The 16,986-nt window shown below is 37.5% G+C and overlaps 1 protein-coding gene across 2 annotated transcripts in view; it reads right to left on the bottom strand.

The window, feature by feature from the left end:
• PRKAR1B (protein kinase cAMP-dependent type I regulatory subunit beta) overlaps positions 1-16,986 on the bottom strand; it is a 247,453-nt gene that overhangs the window by 42,973 nt on the left and 187,494 nt on the right. For both annotated transcript variants that reach the window (XM_072597799.1, XM_072597800.1), the window contains 2 exons: positions 6,441-6,501; positions 2,034-2,155 (listed from right to left, as the gene is read on the bottom strand). In XM_072597799.1, coding sequence (XP_072453900.1) covers positions 2,034-2,155; positions 6,441-6,501 — 183 coding nt within the window. The remainder of the gene's footprint in view (positions 1-2,033; positions 2,156-6,440; positions 6,502-16,986) is intronic.

Here is a 16,986-nt window from a genome sequence, read left to right as displayed (position 1 = left end):
TCCTCTTCAATAATCACCTTCCTATCCTGAAGAAGTTTCTACCCAAGCAGTCCTACCCTCCGGATTAGTGACTCCGCAATGAGGCTACTATTTTAAGAGGAGCCTTAGTCATACTTTACCTTAGTCATGACTTGACTCTCAAGATGACTTCTTTTCTTCCTCAATTACCACCTTCCCTCCCACTACCTGATTTCCAGTTCCCTATAATCTGTTGCCTTTCCCCTTCAGAATACAAACTCTTTGAGTGTATGTCCTTGTTTGCTTGTATTTGTATCCCCAATGTTAGCAGTGTCTGGCACACAGTAAGTGCTTAACAAATGTTCCCTCTCAATGTGTGTGTGTCTTTCTTTGTCTTTCCTTTCTCCTCTTTGTCTCTCCTCTTTTCTCTCTCTGTAGCTCTCCCTCTGTGCTCCTCTCTTTTTCTCTTTCTCCTTTCTCCATTTTTCTCTCTCTTCTCTCCAGCTCTCTCTCTTCCTCCTCCTCCTTTCTCTTTCTGTCTCTCTGTCTTTATCTCTCTCCTCTCTCTGTAGCTCTCTGTCTCTCTGTCTCATTCCCTTTGTCTCTCTCTGTCTCTCTCCCTCTCTCCCACTCTCTTTTTCTCCCTCCCTCCCTCTCTCAAAGAACACATATGGGACCAAAGCATAACCCTTTGGAAGAATGAAGGTTTGTTCCAAATGCTATCATTCTAGACTTTACTCCTCCATCTACTAGATAAAAAAGAACTAGTTACTAGAGGGTTTTCATTCTTTCCTAAAGAAAGTCTCAGGCACCTCTTAAAGAGTCAAATGGGATTTTCTCATCCATCAAATCCAGCGTGGAAAATTGGCAAGATGTACAAGCAGTTACCAAAGGCTTCTTTTCCTTCCCCTGCCCCTTTCTCAGGACAGCTGCTGAGGCTTGGGCTGATAGCAAGATATGGACATGGTCTATCATGTACTATTCCTTTTTAAGTAAGGCACATTGCGTTAAACAAAAAAACTTTCCTTGAATCTTTGACAAGTTTGAAAGTCAGTGTGGTACTGTAGACAAATACTGGATTTAGAGTAAGAAGAGCTGGGTTCAGATTCCACTTCTACTATTTACTGACTTGCTATCTGATTTTAAATAAATCTTTTTTTCTCTTTGGAAGCCAGTTCCTTCATCATAATGGGGCACCTAGGTATCTAGAGCATTGAGCCTGGATTCAGGAAATCTCCTCTTCCTGAGTTCAAATATGTCCTCAGATCCTTACTAGCTGTGTGACCTGAGGCAAGTCACTTAACCCTGTTTGTCTCAGCTTCCTCATCTGTAAAATGAGCTGGAAAATGATATTTGATCAGGTGATCATTACTGTCCCTTCCACTCCTAGATCCCACAAATTGCTATTTTCAAAGTTTTGTGAGGAGGAAAGATATAGGTTCAGACTATATAAATATATATATATATATTCATATATATGAAACCTATATCTAGGTTTCATTGGTACAGGAAACTCCCAGGGAAGAAACACTTCCTCAGCACAAATCATCACTGCTGTGTATTCTAAAGGCGTAGAGGAGGGCCTTGAACTAACACAGGTTTAGGTGACTTGCTCAAGACCCCATGATCAAAGGCAGGACTTGTATGCAGGTGTTTCTAACTTGAGACTGGCTCTCTATCCACTATACCACATTGTCTCTCACTTTGTTTTTCATTTTTACCCAAGATACTTCAATTTGCCCAAGAATTAAAGACATTTCTCCGTATGCACACAATTATGTACAGCTCTGTATCATTGTGATTTTGCGGGGAGAAAACTGGAGTTGGGTGACTTGCCCAGATTCACATAGGTAGTAAGTGTCTGAGGCCAGATTTGAACTCAGGTCCTCCTGACTCTACTTATTATACCACCTAGCTGCCCCTTCATTTTGATTGGCATCTACTAGTGGTATCAATAATTGCCCATTCTCCCTTCCACATAAGGTCCACGGGAAGAATCTATAACAAGATTTGTTTCATCATTATATTGGTTGTAAGAACACCATCTAAATGCAGTCATCAAGCACGAGACTCACCTCGGTAATGATGAAAAAGTCATCCCCTGGTTGTCCCTGAACCACAATTTTTTCTCCATCTTCAAACTGGACAGGTTCCAATGCATCAGCCACTGTCAGTCGTTCCCACTTATCCAGTGATTCTGAAGATTTAGAGACAATAAAACTTTCATGATGGAAATGTCTGATTTGCTATGGAATTCAGTCACTAGGGATAATGGCAAAATGCTTCTTTTATAACTTTTAGCAGTTGCAAAACTCAAAGGCAGGCTTTTTTCAGCCTTTTTTCTCAGAACATTCTCGGAAAACATGAAGAACATGATTAATCTTTGCAGGGAGGAAAAAATGAATAAAGTACAACAACGCAAAAGTCAAAAAAGTGAATTTTCCAATTCTTTTGTACTTTTAAGGCCCAGATATTTTTTAATTAACTTAGATGCTTGAGGCAAAGGATTAGAACTTAGTCTTTAGCAGGTAGATATGGTTGAAAAGCAGGCAGCTATTCTCAGGAATGAAATTAACTTAACACAGATATGAAAAATGAAGATGGAGTCTATGGAACAGCAAGTCAGTTTAGAAAAAATCTTACTTTCCTTATCTTCAAAAGAAAAGGTCAGCACAAACATTTACATGCAATGAAATGACATTCAAATACTGTAGCCGCTGGATTCATTGGATTCCATTATTGAAGCAACTATCCATTGAGAAATGTCGCTAACCATCCCAGAATATGTAATTCTGTGTCTGTAGCAGTGCTACATACGCTACTTTTAGTGTAGAAATTCCCTCCACCAATTGGGATGGACAAATCATCTGTAACGCATCATCTTAGAGAGTTAGGTTTAAGTGACTTGCCCACAGTTGTAGAGGCAGATTTTGAACCCAGACCTTCCTGTCTTCAGAGTTGGCCCTCTATACAATATGGCCCAGGCTGCCTTTCTGAATACTATAGCCCTTTAAGGTCAAAACAGTAACTGTGCTAATTTTAATCTTTCAGCAATGCTTTTAAAAATTCAAGATTACTTCCCCAACCCCCCCCCTTCAACAAACTACCTCTCTCTTTACTCTCTGCACTTCCTCCTCCTCTTCCACCATCATCCCTAGCCCCCACCCCACTTCCAAGGAATAAACACAATCTACTCTTTTATGAGAAAAGAATAAATGCTTGATTAATCATCCAGTTTCCCTTTGGGGGCAAAGAAATTTTTATTCAATCCTGGCCTGTACTTATCTGATGTTATTTATTTAGGGCAGCTGTTAAAAATAAAAGGTAAAGCAATGCATTCAGAATTGGGTTAATGGGGGAATCTCTTCTTGCAATATTGAGAGTGGGTAAAGAGCTTTCCAAAACCAAAGCATGGTGCATACAAGGAAAAGCAGAACAGCTGGTTTCTATTCAAGAACCTAAACAATTTTGTAGTTGTTGTGCAAATGAGCTATGTCTTTTCAATCAAGGTTATTTTTTTTATGGGGGGAGGGGGAAGCTCCTTAACCAATTTGCTTCTGTTGTGTACAAACAGTGCTTAGTAATTCTGAATGCTGAAGTACTCAATCATTCCCAAATTATGCAAGAACACCTTGAGAAAGATGTTCATTCAAAAGACACTTGAATTATTTAATTGCAAACTACAGTCTGTGTTTTTGGGGAAAAGACTTAAGAGAAAATGAACAAATCTGGTATTTTGGTGAAAAAATTGTCTTATTTACTCTTAAAATTCAATAGCCCTTTCTATGTTTATAAAGAACCAAGTAGTTTCACAGTTGTAATATTTGTTTTCTCATTGTCAGAAGTAACAGGTCTCAATTGCCATAAAAAAGTCGGGGAGAAAACAAATGTGGAACCAGAGAGCTTTGTCATTTCCCAGATAAATCTTTGTTATCACAGAGTTGGTGCAATGAAATTACAAGAAAAGGAAAGGGTCTCATCAAATTCATTCACCTGAATTTCTCAAATGTCAAATGAATCTGAAGTTCTTCTTTAAACATAGACCTGGGGCAGGGGGGAATTTTTTTGGATTTTCAGCTAAATTCAGAAAGACACCTCCAAATAACTAGTATCCTAAAGTCGGACAATCTACTATATTTAGGAATCTCAGGACTAGACCACAGCCAAACAATCTGAGAATGAAGAAAATTCCATTTTTAATGAATGCTTTAAAAAAAAATACATTTTCAACATTTCAGCAATGAGGTGACACATAATGTAAGCAGGTGCAGCTTAGTTTAGGAAAGTTCCTTGGCATAATTTGACCTAATTGGCATTCTGAGCTTTGGAAGGCAAGTCGCGTTCAAATTTAAACGAAGCCAAGAATGGGGGGAAGGGGAAAAGCATTGATATTTGCCTTGAAACTAAGCATTGCTAAATTATTAATTTAATATGAAATTCGGCACATTCACAATTCATGGAATTGCTGATGTCCCAAAGAGGGACATAGCCAGAAGTTCAATTACATTTTCAGCCTCCTTCTCTTCTTGGGGACAGGGATTAATTTTTGTAACAACAAACAACAAAAGAGCAAATTTTCTTTTCATGAATGTGCTACCAAAACTTTCAAAGCAAAATGTATAAAAACACGCATTTTAGAGTAGATCTTGAGCATATAGTCTGGCCAACTGAATTTTTTGCCAACTGAAATATTATCAAAATGCTTCCTACATAGAAGAGCCTTTCCTTTTATTGTACAACAGTGTCCACGTAATGGTCGGGCTTTTGTTCTCTCAAAGGTGATTGATCAGGAAAGGATTAGCAGTTTGTTGTTTTTCCTACATCAGGGTGATGAGGGACACGTTCATATTTTGGGACTATCACATTAATCAAAGAAAAAACAAAATCCCAAGATATGAAGTTGAACAGATGTTTTAAGAATGTCTGACCAGAGTATAAAAGCTAAAAGATTTTAAAAAGGAATAAAAAGATCGGGGAGCACCTCTGCCCATTTGGGACTTGGGTGTTGCCTAGTTTATTGCACAATTATTCAGAGAGGGTACACTAGGCAATTGGCATAGTGGAAAGCATTATGGGCCTTGGAATTAAGGGTGCCTGGTCAAATCTTCTACTTATGAGCTGGGACCTTAAGTCATTTCACCAATCTAAGCCTCAGTTTCCCCATTTGTAAAATGAAAGGATTGGAGTAGATGGCTTCTGAGGTCCCTTCCAACTCTAGTTCTATGACCTTCAAATCTTCTGTTCTAGAAGGAGGCTCTCCCATTTCATGTGAAAGAACGTAGGAAGCTGAAAACAATATTTTGTAATTTCTACATTTAGCCACCTTTCTCAAAGCAATTTGCTGTGACAAAGGCTCAGTTAATCAAAATGAAAAAATGTATAGTTAAAGTAAGAAGAAAAACTCACTTTTGGTCTAAGGAACTATCTCAAAAAAGCAGATGGGACACTGGAATGACAATAGAGACAAGGAAAGGGATTGGTTGTACAAAATATGTTTATTGCAGAAATGCAGGCTCCACACAGTAGGCTGGTTTTCCAATTTGCATGGATTTTTACTTAAAATTGTAAAATTGAAAGCCTTTTTGTAGATCATCTAGAGTAGTGGGGTCAAACACAAATAGAAAGGTGACTAGTACATTGATTCACAAAACCACAAATTAACATTATGTATGTTGTGTATTTTTATTTATTTTGCTAAACATTTCCCACTCACATTTTAATCTGGTTCCAGGTTTATCTGGCTTCTGGTGAGTTTGATACCTCTGATTTAGACAGCATCAACCTACTCACATTTAGAGTCTGGCTTATTTCTCCCCCCAAATTCTCATAACTAAAATTTTTTGACACCTAGAGATAAAATGAATACACAGGAAGGTGTTAACTATGTTAGATCATTAATGCTAACGTACTGAAGTATACTTAGTTAACATTATAATTACACTATGTAATAACATACTATGTGAAAAATACTACAGAAAACGCTATGTGAAAAAGATCACAGGATCACAGATGTTAGAGGGGTCATCTAGTCCAGTTTTACAATTAAGGAAACTGAGGCCTAGAGAATATGTGATTTTCCAAGGTCACTTAGATAGTAAGCGACTGAGATAGGATGTGAACCGATATCCTCTGACTCTCCATCCAGTGATCTTTCCACTACGCCACATTAAGGGAAGGAAAAAAATTGTGGATATGAGAGTACAAATTGAAAACAATGAAAATAATCGAAAAACTACATCAGAAAAAAAAACTATTGGGAGGGGAGGGGAGGAAAGGATCCTCTCCCATTTGCAAGCCAAAAAGCAAATTACTTTCAAAATATGACACCCAGATTCATAATCAAATAATCCTTTGAAACTTCTTTTCAGACAGAATCAAGTGAACAAAAGGGCAGTCAGACAGAAGATACACGGAATGATTTAGTCCTCTAGTAACTCAAGCGACCACGCATGACAGAAACTGAAATAAAAAAGTCCACTGACCCAAGATGGAGACTTTGCTCAGGAATTCCTCATACATCTTGCGTTTTCTTAGAGTGCTGCCCTGTTTAAGAGAAAGAGAAACACAGATTTCTAAGGAGATAGGGCAAAATGTCTAATATTTTGCAACTTATTAAAACAACATTTTGATTTTTTTGCTCTATGGCACAGCAGCCCAGGGTTCAATTCTCCCCTGATCAAATTATGATCCATTCTTTTACAATGAATTTTGATCACGGCTAAAAAAACATCACAATTTTTAATGCACAGAGTTAAGTATAATTTGCTACGATGAACACAAGTTCCTTTAGGGTAGAGGCGATTTCATTTTTGTTTTTGAAACCCCAACTACCTAGCAGCCATTTAATTAATATTTATTGAATTGGTCTGGTTTTGTTAGAATTTTAAAAGCATCATCATTCCCAAAATGAATGCAATGAAGGCAAAATATTTTCATGTACAAATCAGGAATTTGGGTACCAGGCTCCCTTCTACCTATGAAGGCAACTTTGGACAAGTCCTTTACCATATTTTTTTTTCCTATAAAAAAAGAAGAACTAAGGATTAGCATCCCCAAAGTCATGAAATACTGTTGATTGTCAGGCATAGCCTTAGATCAGTAGTACAACTGTTTTAACAACAAGGATACTTTTTTAAAATCAAAAAAATTTCACCAACCTTCCCATGATTGCAATTTATTAGACATATCTATTATTTGAGAAAATGCCCAAGGACCGATTTGACTCTGAATTCAAGAATGCTTTTAAAAGAATTTTTATTTTCTTAATCATAACAGTATCCACATACATTTTAAAATTAGTCATACATATACACGTGAGACATATTATTTATTCGGTCTGTAGAAGTTGTGTTTCCTTATTTATTATCTAGAGTCACACTGCATATTTTATTAGAGCTAAATAAAGATCAAAATAACAAAATGACAATGTTTAGTTTACATATGGATTTGAGGACCCTTTGCAATAACTTAGCCCACACTGGCAACGTGGCAACTACCTTACATAAATAGCATTTTGTTACATAAAAATGCCCCTTTGGTATTTTTTGAGCCTCTCAGTTGCTAGTGCCCCATCCCTTAAATTATCTCATTTATTTTGTGTTCATTTTGTATATGATAATATATGTGCATCTTGTGTTTCCTCGGAATTTAAGCTCTCTGAAGTCAAGGAATGTTTTATTTCTGTCTTTGTATCCCCAGTGCCTATCACACAATAGACACTGAATAAATGCTCATTGATAAAAGAAAGAGATTCTCAAATCGACCTCTCCTGCCCCAGTCTCTCTGCAGGCGTCCAGTTTCACATCTCCAAATTCATTTCAGACATCTTGAATTGGATGTCCAATTGTCATCTTAAACTCAATACGTCCAAAACAGAACTCATTATCTTTCCCCCTAAGACCTCCACCTCCTACCTTCTCTATTGCTATAAATAGCAATGCCATCCTCCAAGTCCCTCAGGCTCACAACCTAGAAGTCATCCTGGATTAAGCTGTTGCCAAGACCTGAGAATTTCACCTTTGCAAAATATCTTTCCTCAGTCACTGGCACCACTCTAGTGCAGGTCCCCATCACCAAATGCCTTGATTATTGCAAATACCCTGCTGATAGGTCTGCCTGCCTCAAGTTTCTCTTCACTCCAATCCATCCTCCATTCAGTCACCAAAGTGATTTTCCTAAAACACAAGCACAACTACGTCATCCTTACTCAGTAAACTCCAGTGGCTCCCTATTTCCTCCAGGATAAAATACAAATTCTGTTTTGACATTCAAAGCCTTTTATAACCTTGTCTCTTTCTACTTTTCCAGTTTTCTTACACCCTGCTCCCTATCACAAACTCTCTGATCCAATAATGTTGGCCACTGGGTTGTCCCACAAACAACACACTCCATCTCTTGGCTCTGGGAATTTTCTCTGGCTGACTCCCATGCCTAGAGTACTCTCCCTTCCTATCTCTACCTACTGTTTCTTTGGATCTCTTTAATTCCAACTAAAATTTCATCTTCTACAGGAAGCCCTTCCCAATTCCTCTCAATTCTATGTCTTCCCTCTCTTAATTACTTCCTATTTATCCTTGTTTGTACCGTTATCGCTTACACATCATGACTTTCCCCATTGTGGTTCTGATATATCACTGGTCAGTATAAGAAATTAAGTGAGAATTTTGGGAGGAGTCAAGCTGCAGACAACACCGGAAGGCCAGTAGATGCCACAGAAAACGTTTACAAAGTCAGAAATGCATAAAATATAGGTACAGTTTTGTATAATAATATATTTTATCTTTAACACCATAAATATACACAATTTTTTTAAAGTTAAAATAACTAAAAAGTTAAATCTCATTTTTTTGTTTTCATACAGTATTTTTACTTAATATTGACCTTCATATAGCCTATGACCAAATATTTAACCCAAATTTTGCAATAAGGCACTGTAAACAGCCCATAAAAGAAAAAGAAGAAAATCAGACTTCTCTGATATAAAGGGAGGAGCAAAACATTTTACACAGATTTTCTAGATCTGGGAGGCATTGTGCCCCTAATCCCCACAATGTACAAGGGATACTGTACATATCTGTGTGCTTGTTGTCAAGCATTAGATTGTGAACTGCACAGATATTTAGAGAAAGGAGAGATCATTGGAGTAACTGGAGAAGGCTTCATGGAGGAGATAAGATTTGAACTGAGTCTTGAAGGATGGACAGGCTTTAGATATATTGAAAAAGAAAAAGCTTCTAGGTAAGGGAAGATTTGAACTTCCTTCAAAACTTTCCAAAAAATTTTTTAACCTTAATTATAAGCATAATATACTAGGGAAAATACACAACCCCCAAAGGAGACCAAGAACCACCACAAAAAAATTCTTGTTACTCTTATGTTATAAATGCTTACAGGTTTAGATTTACAAAGTAGGAATTCACATCCTCTTCCATATTATGAATTATGAATTAGAATATGCTGCCATGAGGCAAATGGTAGCCTTATAATCCCCGGCTCTAAATTTCTCATTGACAGAATTAATTGGAAAAAAGAGACGAAGCAAACTTTCCTACATAATTAGGTTTTTTGTTAAAAAACAGAATCCTTTAGTGACACTGGTTAATGATTGCATAGACCTCATTAATAATCAAACATTTTCTTTAAATCTTGCTCTAATTATGTGGTTTTAAAAAAAATTTCTAAAATAAACTCCGTTACAATTTAGTATCTTTCTCATTAATCCTTAACTATGATCAAACATTATCTACTCTGACTCTTGATTTCTCCTTGCCTTGATTGTAATGAATCCACCCTAAATATTCCTTATAGTTCCTTCTGTAGCTGCTCTGAGACTTCAGGTCAATTCAGTCCCAGAAATCTCTGTGTTGCTTTCCCTGACAGTCAGCCATACCTTCTCTGAGGAAGGCAGAGTGGAAAGGTGAATAGACTTCTGGACTTTGAGTCAAGAAGGCTTGAGTTTAAAATCCTGTTTCAGACATCTGGCTGGGTGATCTTGCACAAGCCTCAAAACCTCTGATCCTGTTTCCTCATGCTGTAAAATAAGGATAATAATAGCTAGCCTTTATATAGCTAAGTTTACCTACATTATCTCACTTGATCCTCATTAACACTCTGCCAGGTAAGTAATATTATTATCTTCTCTTTACAGATGAGGAAACTGAGGCTGAAATGTCAAAAATGACTTGCCAGTCACCTAGATAGTACCTCTCAGATGTCAGAATTCAAACTCAAGCCTTTCTGACCCAGATCTGAAACACTTATCTTACAGAGTTGTGAGAGCAAAGAGAATGGCTTTCAAGTTCTAAAAACCTAAATGCTAAATGACTGACAATATCATTGAATCTTTTCGTTAGAGCCACTAGTGGTCGGCTTACCTAGTTTGCCAATTAACAAATGACTTCGCTGTTTCCTATGGATCCTCTACTTTTGCCCTTTTGTACTTCTCTATCCATTTTGCTGTTGTTGAGTCATTTCAGCATCCGACTCTTTGTGACCCCATTTGGGTTTTTCTTGGCAAAGATACTGGAGTCGTTTGCCATTTCCTTCTCCACCTCATTTTACAGATGAAGAAACTGAGGTAAATCGTGTTAAGTGATTTGCCCAGGATCACACCACTAGCAAGTGTTTGAGACAAGATTTGAACTCATAAAGACAAGTCTTTCTGATTCCAAGTCCTATGCTCTATCCACTGTGCCACCTAGTTACCCTTCTCTATCCACAAAGAAAAAAAGGTCACAGCCACACATTTCAGTCTCCTCATTAGAAGTATGATCCTTCCCTGAATCTGCCTGATCATCTTTTCTCCAATCAGGGAAAGAAAATTCTCAAATTGCTGAACTCTTTTTCATTTCATAGGCCCACGCGCACACACACACACACACACACACACACACACACACACACACACACACTGACTCTTTTTTAAAGGAAGCTTCAGCAAATTTCTCCCACTACTTCATTTTATATACTATCCAGCTAAGTTATTGATTAGGTTTATGGTCTGTTGTTTCCATAGCAACCATCACACCCAAGATGAGTTAAAAAACATCTTTCTAAAAGACCTTGAAGTTATGAAACCTAGTTCCTTCCACAGAATAAGATTCTGCATTCCAACCCTTTTAATTTTCTGGCTCCTTATCATCATCCTGACCCTTTGATTCAGTTGTTTCAGTCACGTATACTTTGTGACTCCATTTGGGGTTTTCATGGTCAAGGTATTGGAGGAGTTTGCCATTTCTTTCTCTAGCTTTTACAGATGAGGAAAGGGAGGCAATCAAGGTTAAATGACTTGCTTAGAGTCATACAACTAGTAAGTATGTGAAACCAAATTTGAACTCAGGTCTTCCTGACTCTAGGACCAATGCTCCATCTATGCGTCACCTCCCTTCTGGAGTTCATTGATTTTTTTCTCTTAAAATTGATCTTCCTTCTTCCCTTTTTCCTTCCTTTCTTTCTTCTCCTTCCTTCCTTCCTTCCTTCCTTTCTCTCTCTCCCTCTCTCTCTCTCTCTCTCTCTCTCTCTCTCTCTCTCTTTTTTCACCAATCATCCTAGGCTCCTATGTTCATAACTTTGGGGCTTCCCTAACTCATCTTTCTCCTTCAGTTACCGATTCTACCTTCTGCACCATCTCTTGTATCTATCCTCTTTCCTCTCTGCTCACTGCTACTGCCCTAGCATGGACTCTGATTACCACTCATCTGAGCTCTAACGCAATAGACTCTTTGTGAGCCTCCCCATCTCTATTTTCTCCCCACCTCTAACAACCTTCCTATCACTGCCAAAATATTCTTCATGATTCATAAATCTGATCATGTAGATACTCCTCTGCTCAAAAATATTCAGTGTCAAAGATTTATGATGAAAAATGCTATCCACCTATAGACAGAAAACAGATAAATTTTGAGTATAGATTGAACATTTTTTTCTCCTTATTTTTCTTTCTTTTTTTCTTTCAATATGGCTAATGTGGAAAGATGTTTTATATAACTTTTAATATATAATGATTATCATATTTTTTGCCTTCTCAGTATATAGGAGATGGAGAGAGGACAAGAATTTGGAACTGAAACAAAATTTTAAAAAAAATCATCAGCTACTGATTACCTACCACATAAAGTTCACCCTTCTCTGCCTGGCATTCAAGGCCTTCAGCAATATTATACCTTTCCAGTCTTATCTTCCATTTCTCCATCTATGCTTCAGCTAGATTGGACAACTATCCGTTCCCTCACCATGTGAGGTATCCTCAGGCCTCGGGTGTTTCTGCTCAGGCTGATCCCTCTACTTGAACATGCTCCTTCCCCATCCTTTAAAGCCCAATGAAAATACTACTTCCTCCAGGAAGCCTCCCTTGACCTCTGCTCCTCCATTTCCACCTACCTCCTCAGATTCTACAAAGTACTTTGTTTTATACCTGAAATGCACTTATTATCATTATATTGTTAGCTTCTCCAGGGCAGGGGTAGTCTTCTACCTTTCTTTGTATCTCTATTGCTAAGCACATAGCCTGACTGGAAGCAGGTGCTGAATAAATGTGTACTGACCATTACTACTATTGTATATTACAGCTACAAGCATTGAAGTCTATGCCTAGATTGGAGTGTAAGTTACATAAAGTCAGGGAGACTGCGTAATCTAAACATTTTCTTATCTAAACATAGTTTCTCTCTTCCCACCTAGCACCGGTACTTATTAAATATTTATTGTTATTAAATGATCTTTGGAGTCAAGAAGACCTCTGACACATACCGGCTGTCAGCATGTCAAATGACCCCTTGGTGCCACAGCCAGCTCAAAGCCTCTAAGCTGCAGCAAAGGTACCAATAACCTGCATTGGTAGATGAAGTTACCTCCCCTGGGAATTCTGTGTACCAACAAAATCACAGGTCTACTCCCTATTCTCTTAAGTTCTGTTTAAATACTTCTTAATGTTGTTTTGGTACATCAGTTTCCTTATCTGAAACATGACAATATTGGATGTGAGATTTCGGAGGTCCTTTTACGTGTCCTGTGATTCTATGATCTTGATTTTTTCAAAAAAATCATTATTAAATAGCCTATGGAATTATAACAGTCGTCCTTGTTGAAGATGCCTAAGAAGGCCCACCTAGTTTTGCTGAGTTGTAAGGACAGACTAGCCACATGAAAGCAACATGTTGAACATTTTGAGGAATAGGGACGACAGGCTGCATCTCTCAGAGTCTGACTAGCTATTTCTAGAAGGGGGAAAATGTGTTTGGTACAAAACTCCCTTTGTCTAGTTCTTCCCAGCAAGGGAATGCTAATGGGTGTGGAAAGGATAAAGTAAGGAAGAGAAACCAGAGGCAAAAAGGGAAAAAAAGGCTGAAAGACTAATGCCATGGGCTTTTTATGGGGGATTTTAAATGCCTGTCCCTAGAAAACTATGACAAAAATTTGAAAAGAAATAAAGTAGAGAATGGAATGACTGAGCACCCAGAAAGCAATAACTCACATGGGGACAAAATGCGAGATTTTTACATAGTTATTCGCTCTGGTATTCATAGGAGTATCACTGACCTTTTTCTAGCCCTACATTATACATAAGCCAATCAAATACTTCCTGATTCCACCTACCATATCTTATCATCTTCCAGTTCTTCAGACTCACCCAAGCTTCAGGATCTACCCTTCTACATTTCTTTCCACACTTGTCTATATCTTGGTTTACCCAGGAATTTATATTCAACCAATGGGCTGTGCGGATTTGCCTCCAAATACCAGGTATTTCCAGCCTTTTCCAGCATCTTGGAAAGAACCCTGGACTTAAGTCCAGAGGTCTGGGTTCTGGTCCTGGTTCTACCACTAAGTAGTTTTGTGACCTTGAACTTCCTTCTCTGGGTTTCTCATTCTTCCCCCGTGAAATGAGAAGACTGGACCAAGATAATCTCTGAAGTCCAATCCTGCTTGGACATTCTATAATCTTTCCTTCTCTTTTTAATTCCCCCAATCTTCCTCTGATTTGCTTCTCTTTTCAGTGCCAATTATTTCTACTTCCTTTTGAAGAATCATTAACTCTCCTTCCGGTGAAGAAGTAGGAGACAAAGCAACCTTAGAATGTCTGTTCCGTCATCAGAAGTGGTTTATTTAGAAGCAGGTTTGCAAACATGTTCTAAAAACTAAATAGCCCACAATGTTTTTCCCCCTACCAGATTGCCCTCTCAGTCAAGGGTTACACTGTGATTGAAAAATAAAATCGTAAGTGGCTTCTATTCACTCAACACATATTTTTATTCGCCTGGAGGAGTCGGCAAGTAGCTAATTGTAAGGTTAGCTTTAAGATTTCTAAATTTAAAGAGTTCAGTGTTTAACAGACTCTGCAGCTGACAAAATATAAAAACTGTGCCCACATGATGCCAGTCACCTGGATTTGTGGAAATGTTTGGAAGAGTAAGTAGATTTTTCGTTTTTCATTCAGATATTTGGCATCAAATCAATGTTGCTTAAATGTAACTCTATCCTACCTGTCTGTCTCACTTTGAAAATTTGAAGTTAAAAATGTATATAGATTCAGAGTTCTTGAAGACAGGGGGAAGGAGAAAATTTTCTTTGCAAGATTTTTTTTTTTTATTTTACAGAATGTTGGCTTTAAATAGTAAGCTGCCTTTAGTACATTCTTTTTAGAAACAGAACTTCACAAGTGCACATCTATTACATAAAGTAAAACAAAATAAAGCTTTGCATTTTCCAAAGCAACGGTTTTATTGGAATTATTTAGTGGAATTATTAGTGAGGTTCCCTGATGGAAGTGTTTCTATCCATTCTACTCTACATTCTCTTACACCAACAGTATATCCAAATTTGTAATCACTGTATCAGAAATTCAATTTCTTTGACCTTCTGTCTTTTTAGGAGAGTTTTATACATTTGTGTCAAGTGTTTAGAGTTTAGATGTCAGTCTTTGAACAGAAATGTTTAATATAAAAGACTTTTTTCCTAGTCTACATATTTTCTTCTAACTATAACTGCCATGGTTTTATTAGTGCAAAAGTTTTTAAATTTTATGCAACTGAAGTTATTTGTTTTATTTTTTATAATCTCCTTTATCCCATGGCTAGTTATGAATTTTCCCCTAATTCTAATCCACTAAACTGTGAAAGATACTGCTTTCCATTTTCCAATTTTTTTAATGTATAACTTTGCATGTTGAGATCATTTTATCAGTTGGGATTTGTTATGGTGTATGATACAAGATTCTGATCAAAATCCATTTTTCTAACAAACTGCTTTTAGTTCTTGTCAAATAAGTGTGGCTTTCGTAGTATTCTGTGTTCTTGGAATTATTAAACATTATACTTTTCACTCTACTTAGGAAAAAAAAGATTTAGTATATATTTTAAAGTTCCCTTTTTGACACTCCTGAAACCGCTTAGGAAATTATTAATTATATCAATTGAACAATTGACATATAAAAATTACTATTTTAATTTCAAATCATTCTTATTTAACATTTCATTAGTAGAAACCCAAAGGCCTTCTCCTAAACAAAACTTGGTTAGCCTACCTCAAGATCCTATGGGTAACTGAAAGTACCAAAAGTAATATCCTTTTAAAAAACATTATCTATAATTGATAGACACAGAGCTGGAAGGAACCTCACAGGTCAACTAATCCAAGTCTTCCTTTTCCAAAAGGAAAATGAGGCCCAGAGAAGTTCAATAATTTGACCTTGGTCACAAAAAGTTAGTAAGTGACCAAGGCAGAATTCAAACCAGAATCCTCTGATTCTAAGTTCAATTCATTGTCTACTGTACCAGGCTTCCTATCGACTGACTTTTCTCCTAGTCATAATAAGTTGGAAAAATTTTGCCCCATTATATTCAACATATATATTGCATCCAACTTATATCCAACTGAGAATGAATAACGATACAACAAGATCATACTGTTTGTACAACAGTCAAGTTGTACTTCAAAGGACATCAGATTCAATGTTTTTTTCATATCAAGTTATAATTATTGTTATAGAAAAGAGGCTTTTATGGGGTATGGAAAGACATATGATTAGGTTCTGTATTCCCAACTGACCTCTGAGTTTAATGCTGTTTCCACCCCACAATTTAAAAAAAAAAATGTATGTTCATAGCAGAAATTGTTCACAAGATTCATGTAGAAATCATATGTCCCAAAAATACATTTGAAGGATCTTTGGGTTTTGTTGGTATGGATGCTCCCACCATCAGAACAGATCCCAAATCCTCTGCACCTTAGTAGGCAGTTTTCATGCGTTAAGGCAGTCAAACAAATTCCAGCTCCCAGTAACCAAGCTTCCGGTGATGAGCCTCTTCAAACTTAGCCAGACTGATCATCAGATGAGGCGGGAAGTTTTTATTATTCCCACTTTGTAGATGAGACAAAAGCCAATTTCCCCAATATTCATTGGCCTCTAAAGGACCTCTGCAAAGTCATAGAACAAGTAGTGGGCAAAGTGGGGGCTGGAACTCAGGTTTCTGGTTTTGCTGCCCAATATTCTTTCCATTATACCTAGCCAAAAGAGTCTGACACCAAAGCAAACTTATCACGGTGACTGGAAGACTCCTTCCATATGTCACTCCCTTCCATCCCACCAGATTCCCTTATGCACTTCTGAGTATTCTTTTTAAAGCTTCCCTCCTTTTTCTCTCATGCCCTCAACTCCCTTTCCTCTTTGCTCACTTTGTTGAGACTTTGGAGAAAAAAGAATGGCCCCTCCCCCTCTGGTTTCATGTTCAAGGCTGGGCTTCTGCAGTCTAATTTACTCAAACAAATTGCAAGAGGTCTCACATTACTAATAAGAGCTAAGCTGGCAAGATCTCTCCTGCAATGGAGCTCAGACCGTTCCAGCTTGCTCACTCCCTGTGTAAACCCAATACCAAAGCCATGCTTAGAATGTACATTCTCAGGTACGATTTTATTTTAAGAATACCCCCTCACTCCCAAACAAAGTTACTGTCCATGAAAACATATTACTCTTTGGACTGGGGGGGGGCGGGGGGGGGGGCGGGTGGGTCTCCAATATTTTTGCTATTTTCA

Source organism: Notamacropus eugenii, chromosome 3, assembly GCF_028372415.1.
Source record: "Notamacropus eugenii isolate mMacEug1 chromosome 3, mMacEug1.pri_v2, whole genome shotgun sequence".
In the NCBI taxonomy this organism is placed as follows: domain Eukaryota; kingdom Metazoa; phylum Chordata; class Mammalia; order Diprotodontia; family Macropodidae; genus Notamacropus; species Notamacropus eugenii.
Note: the sequence above shows the minus strand (reverse complement) of the source record. Positions and strands in the feature narration are given on the sequence as shown.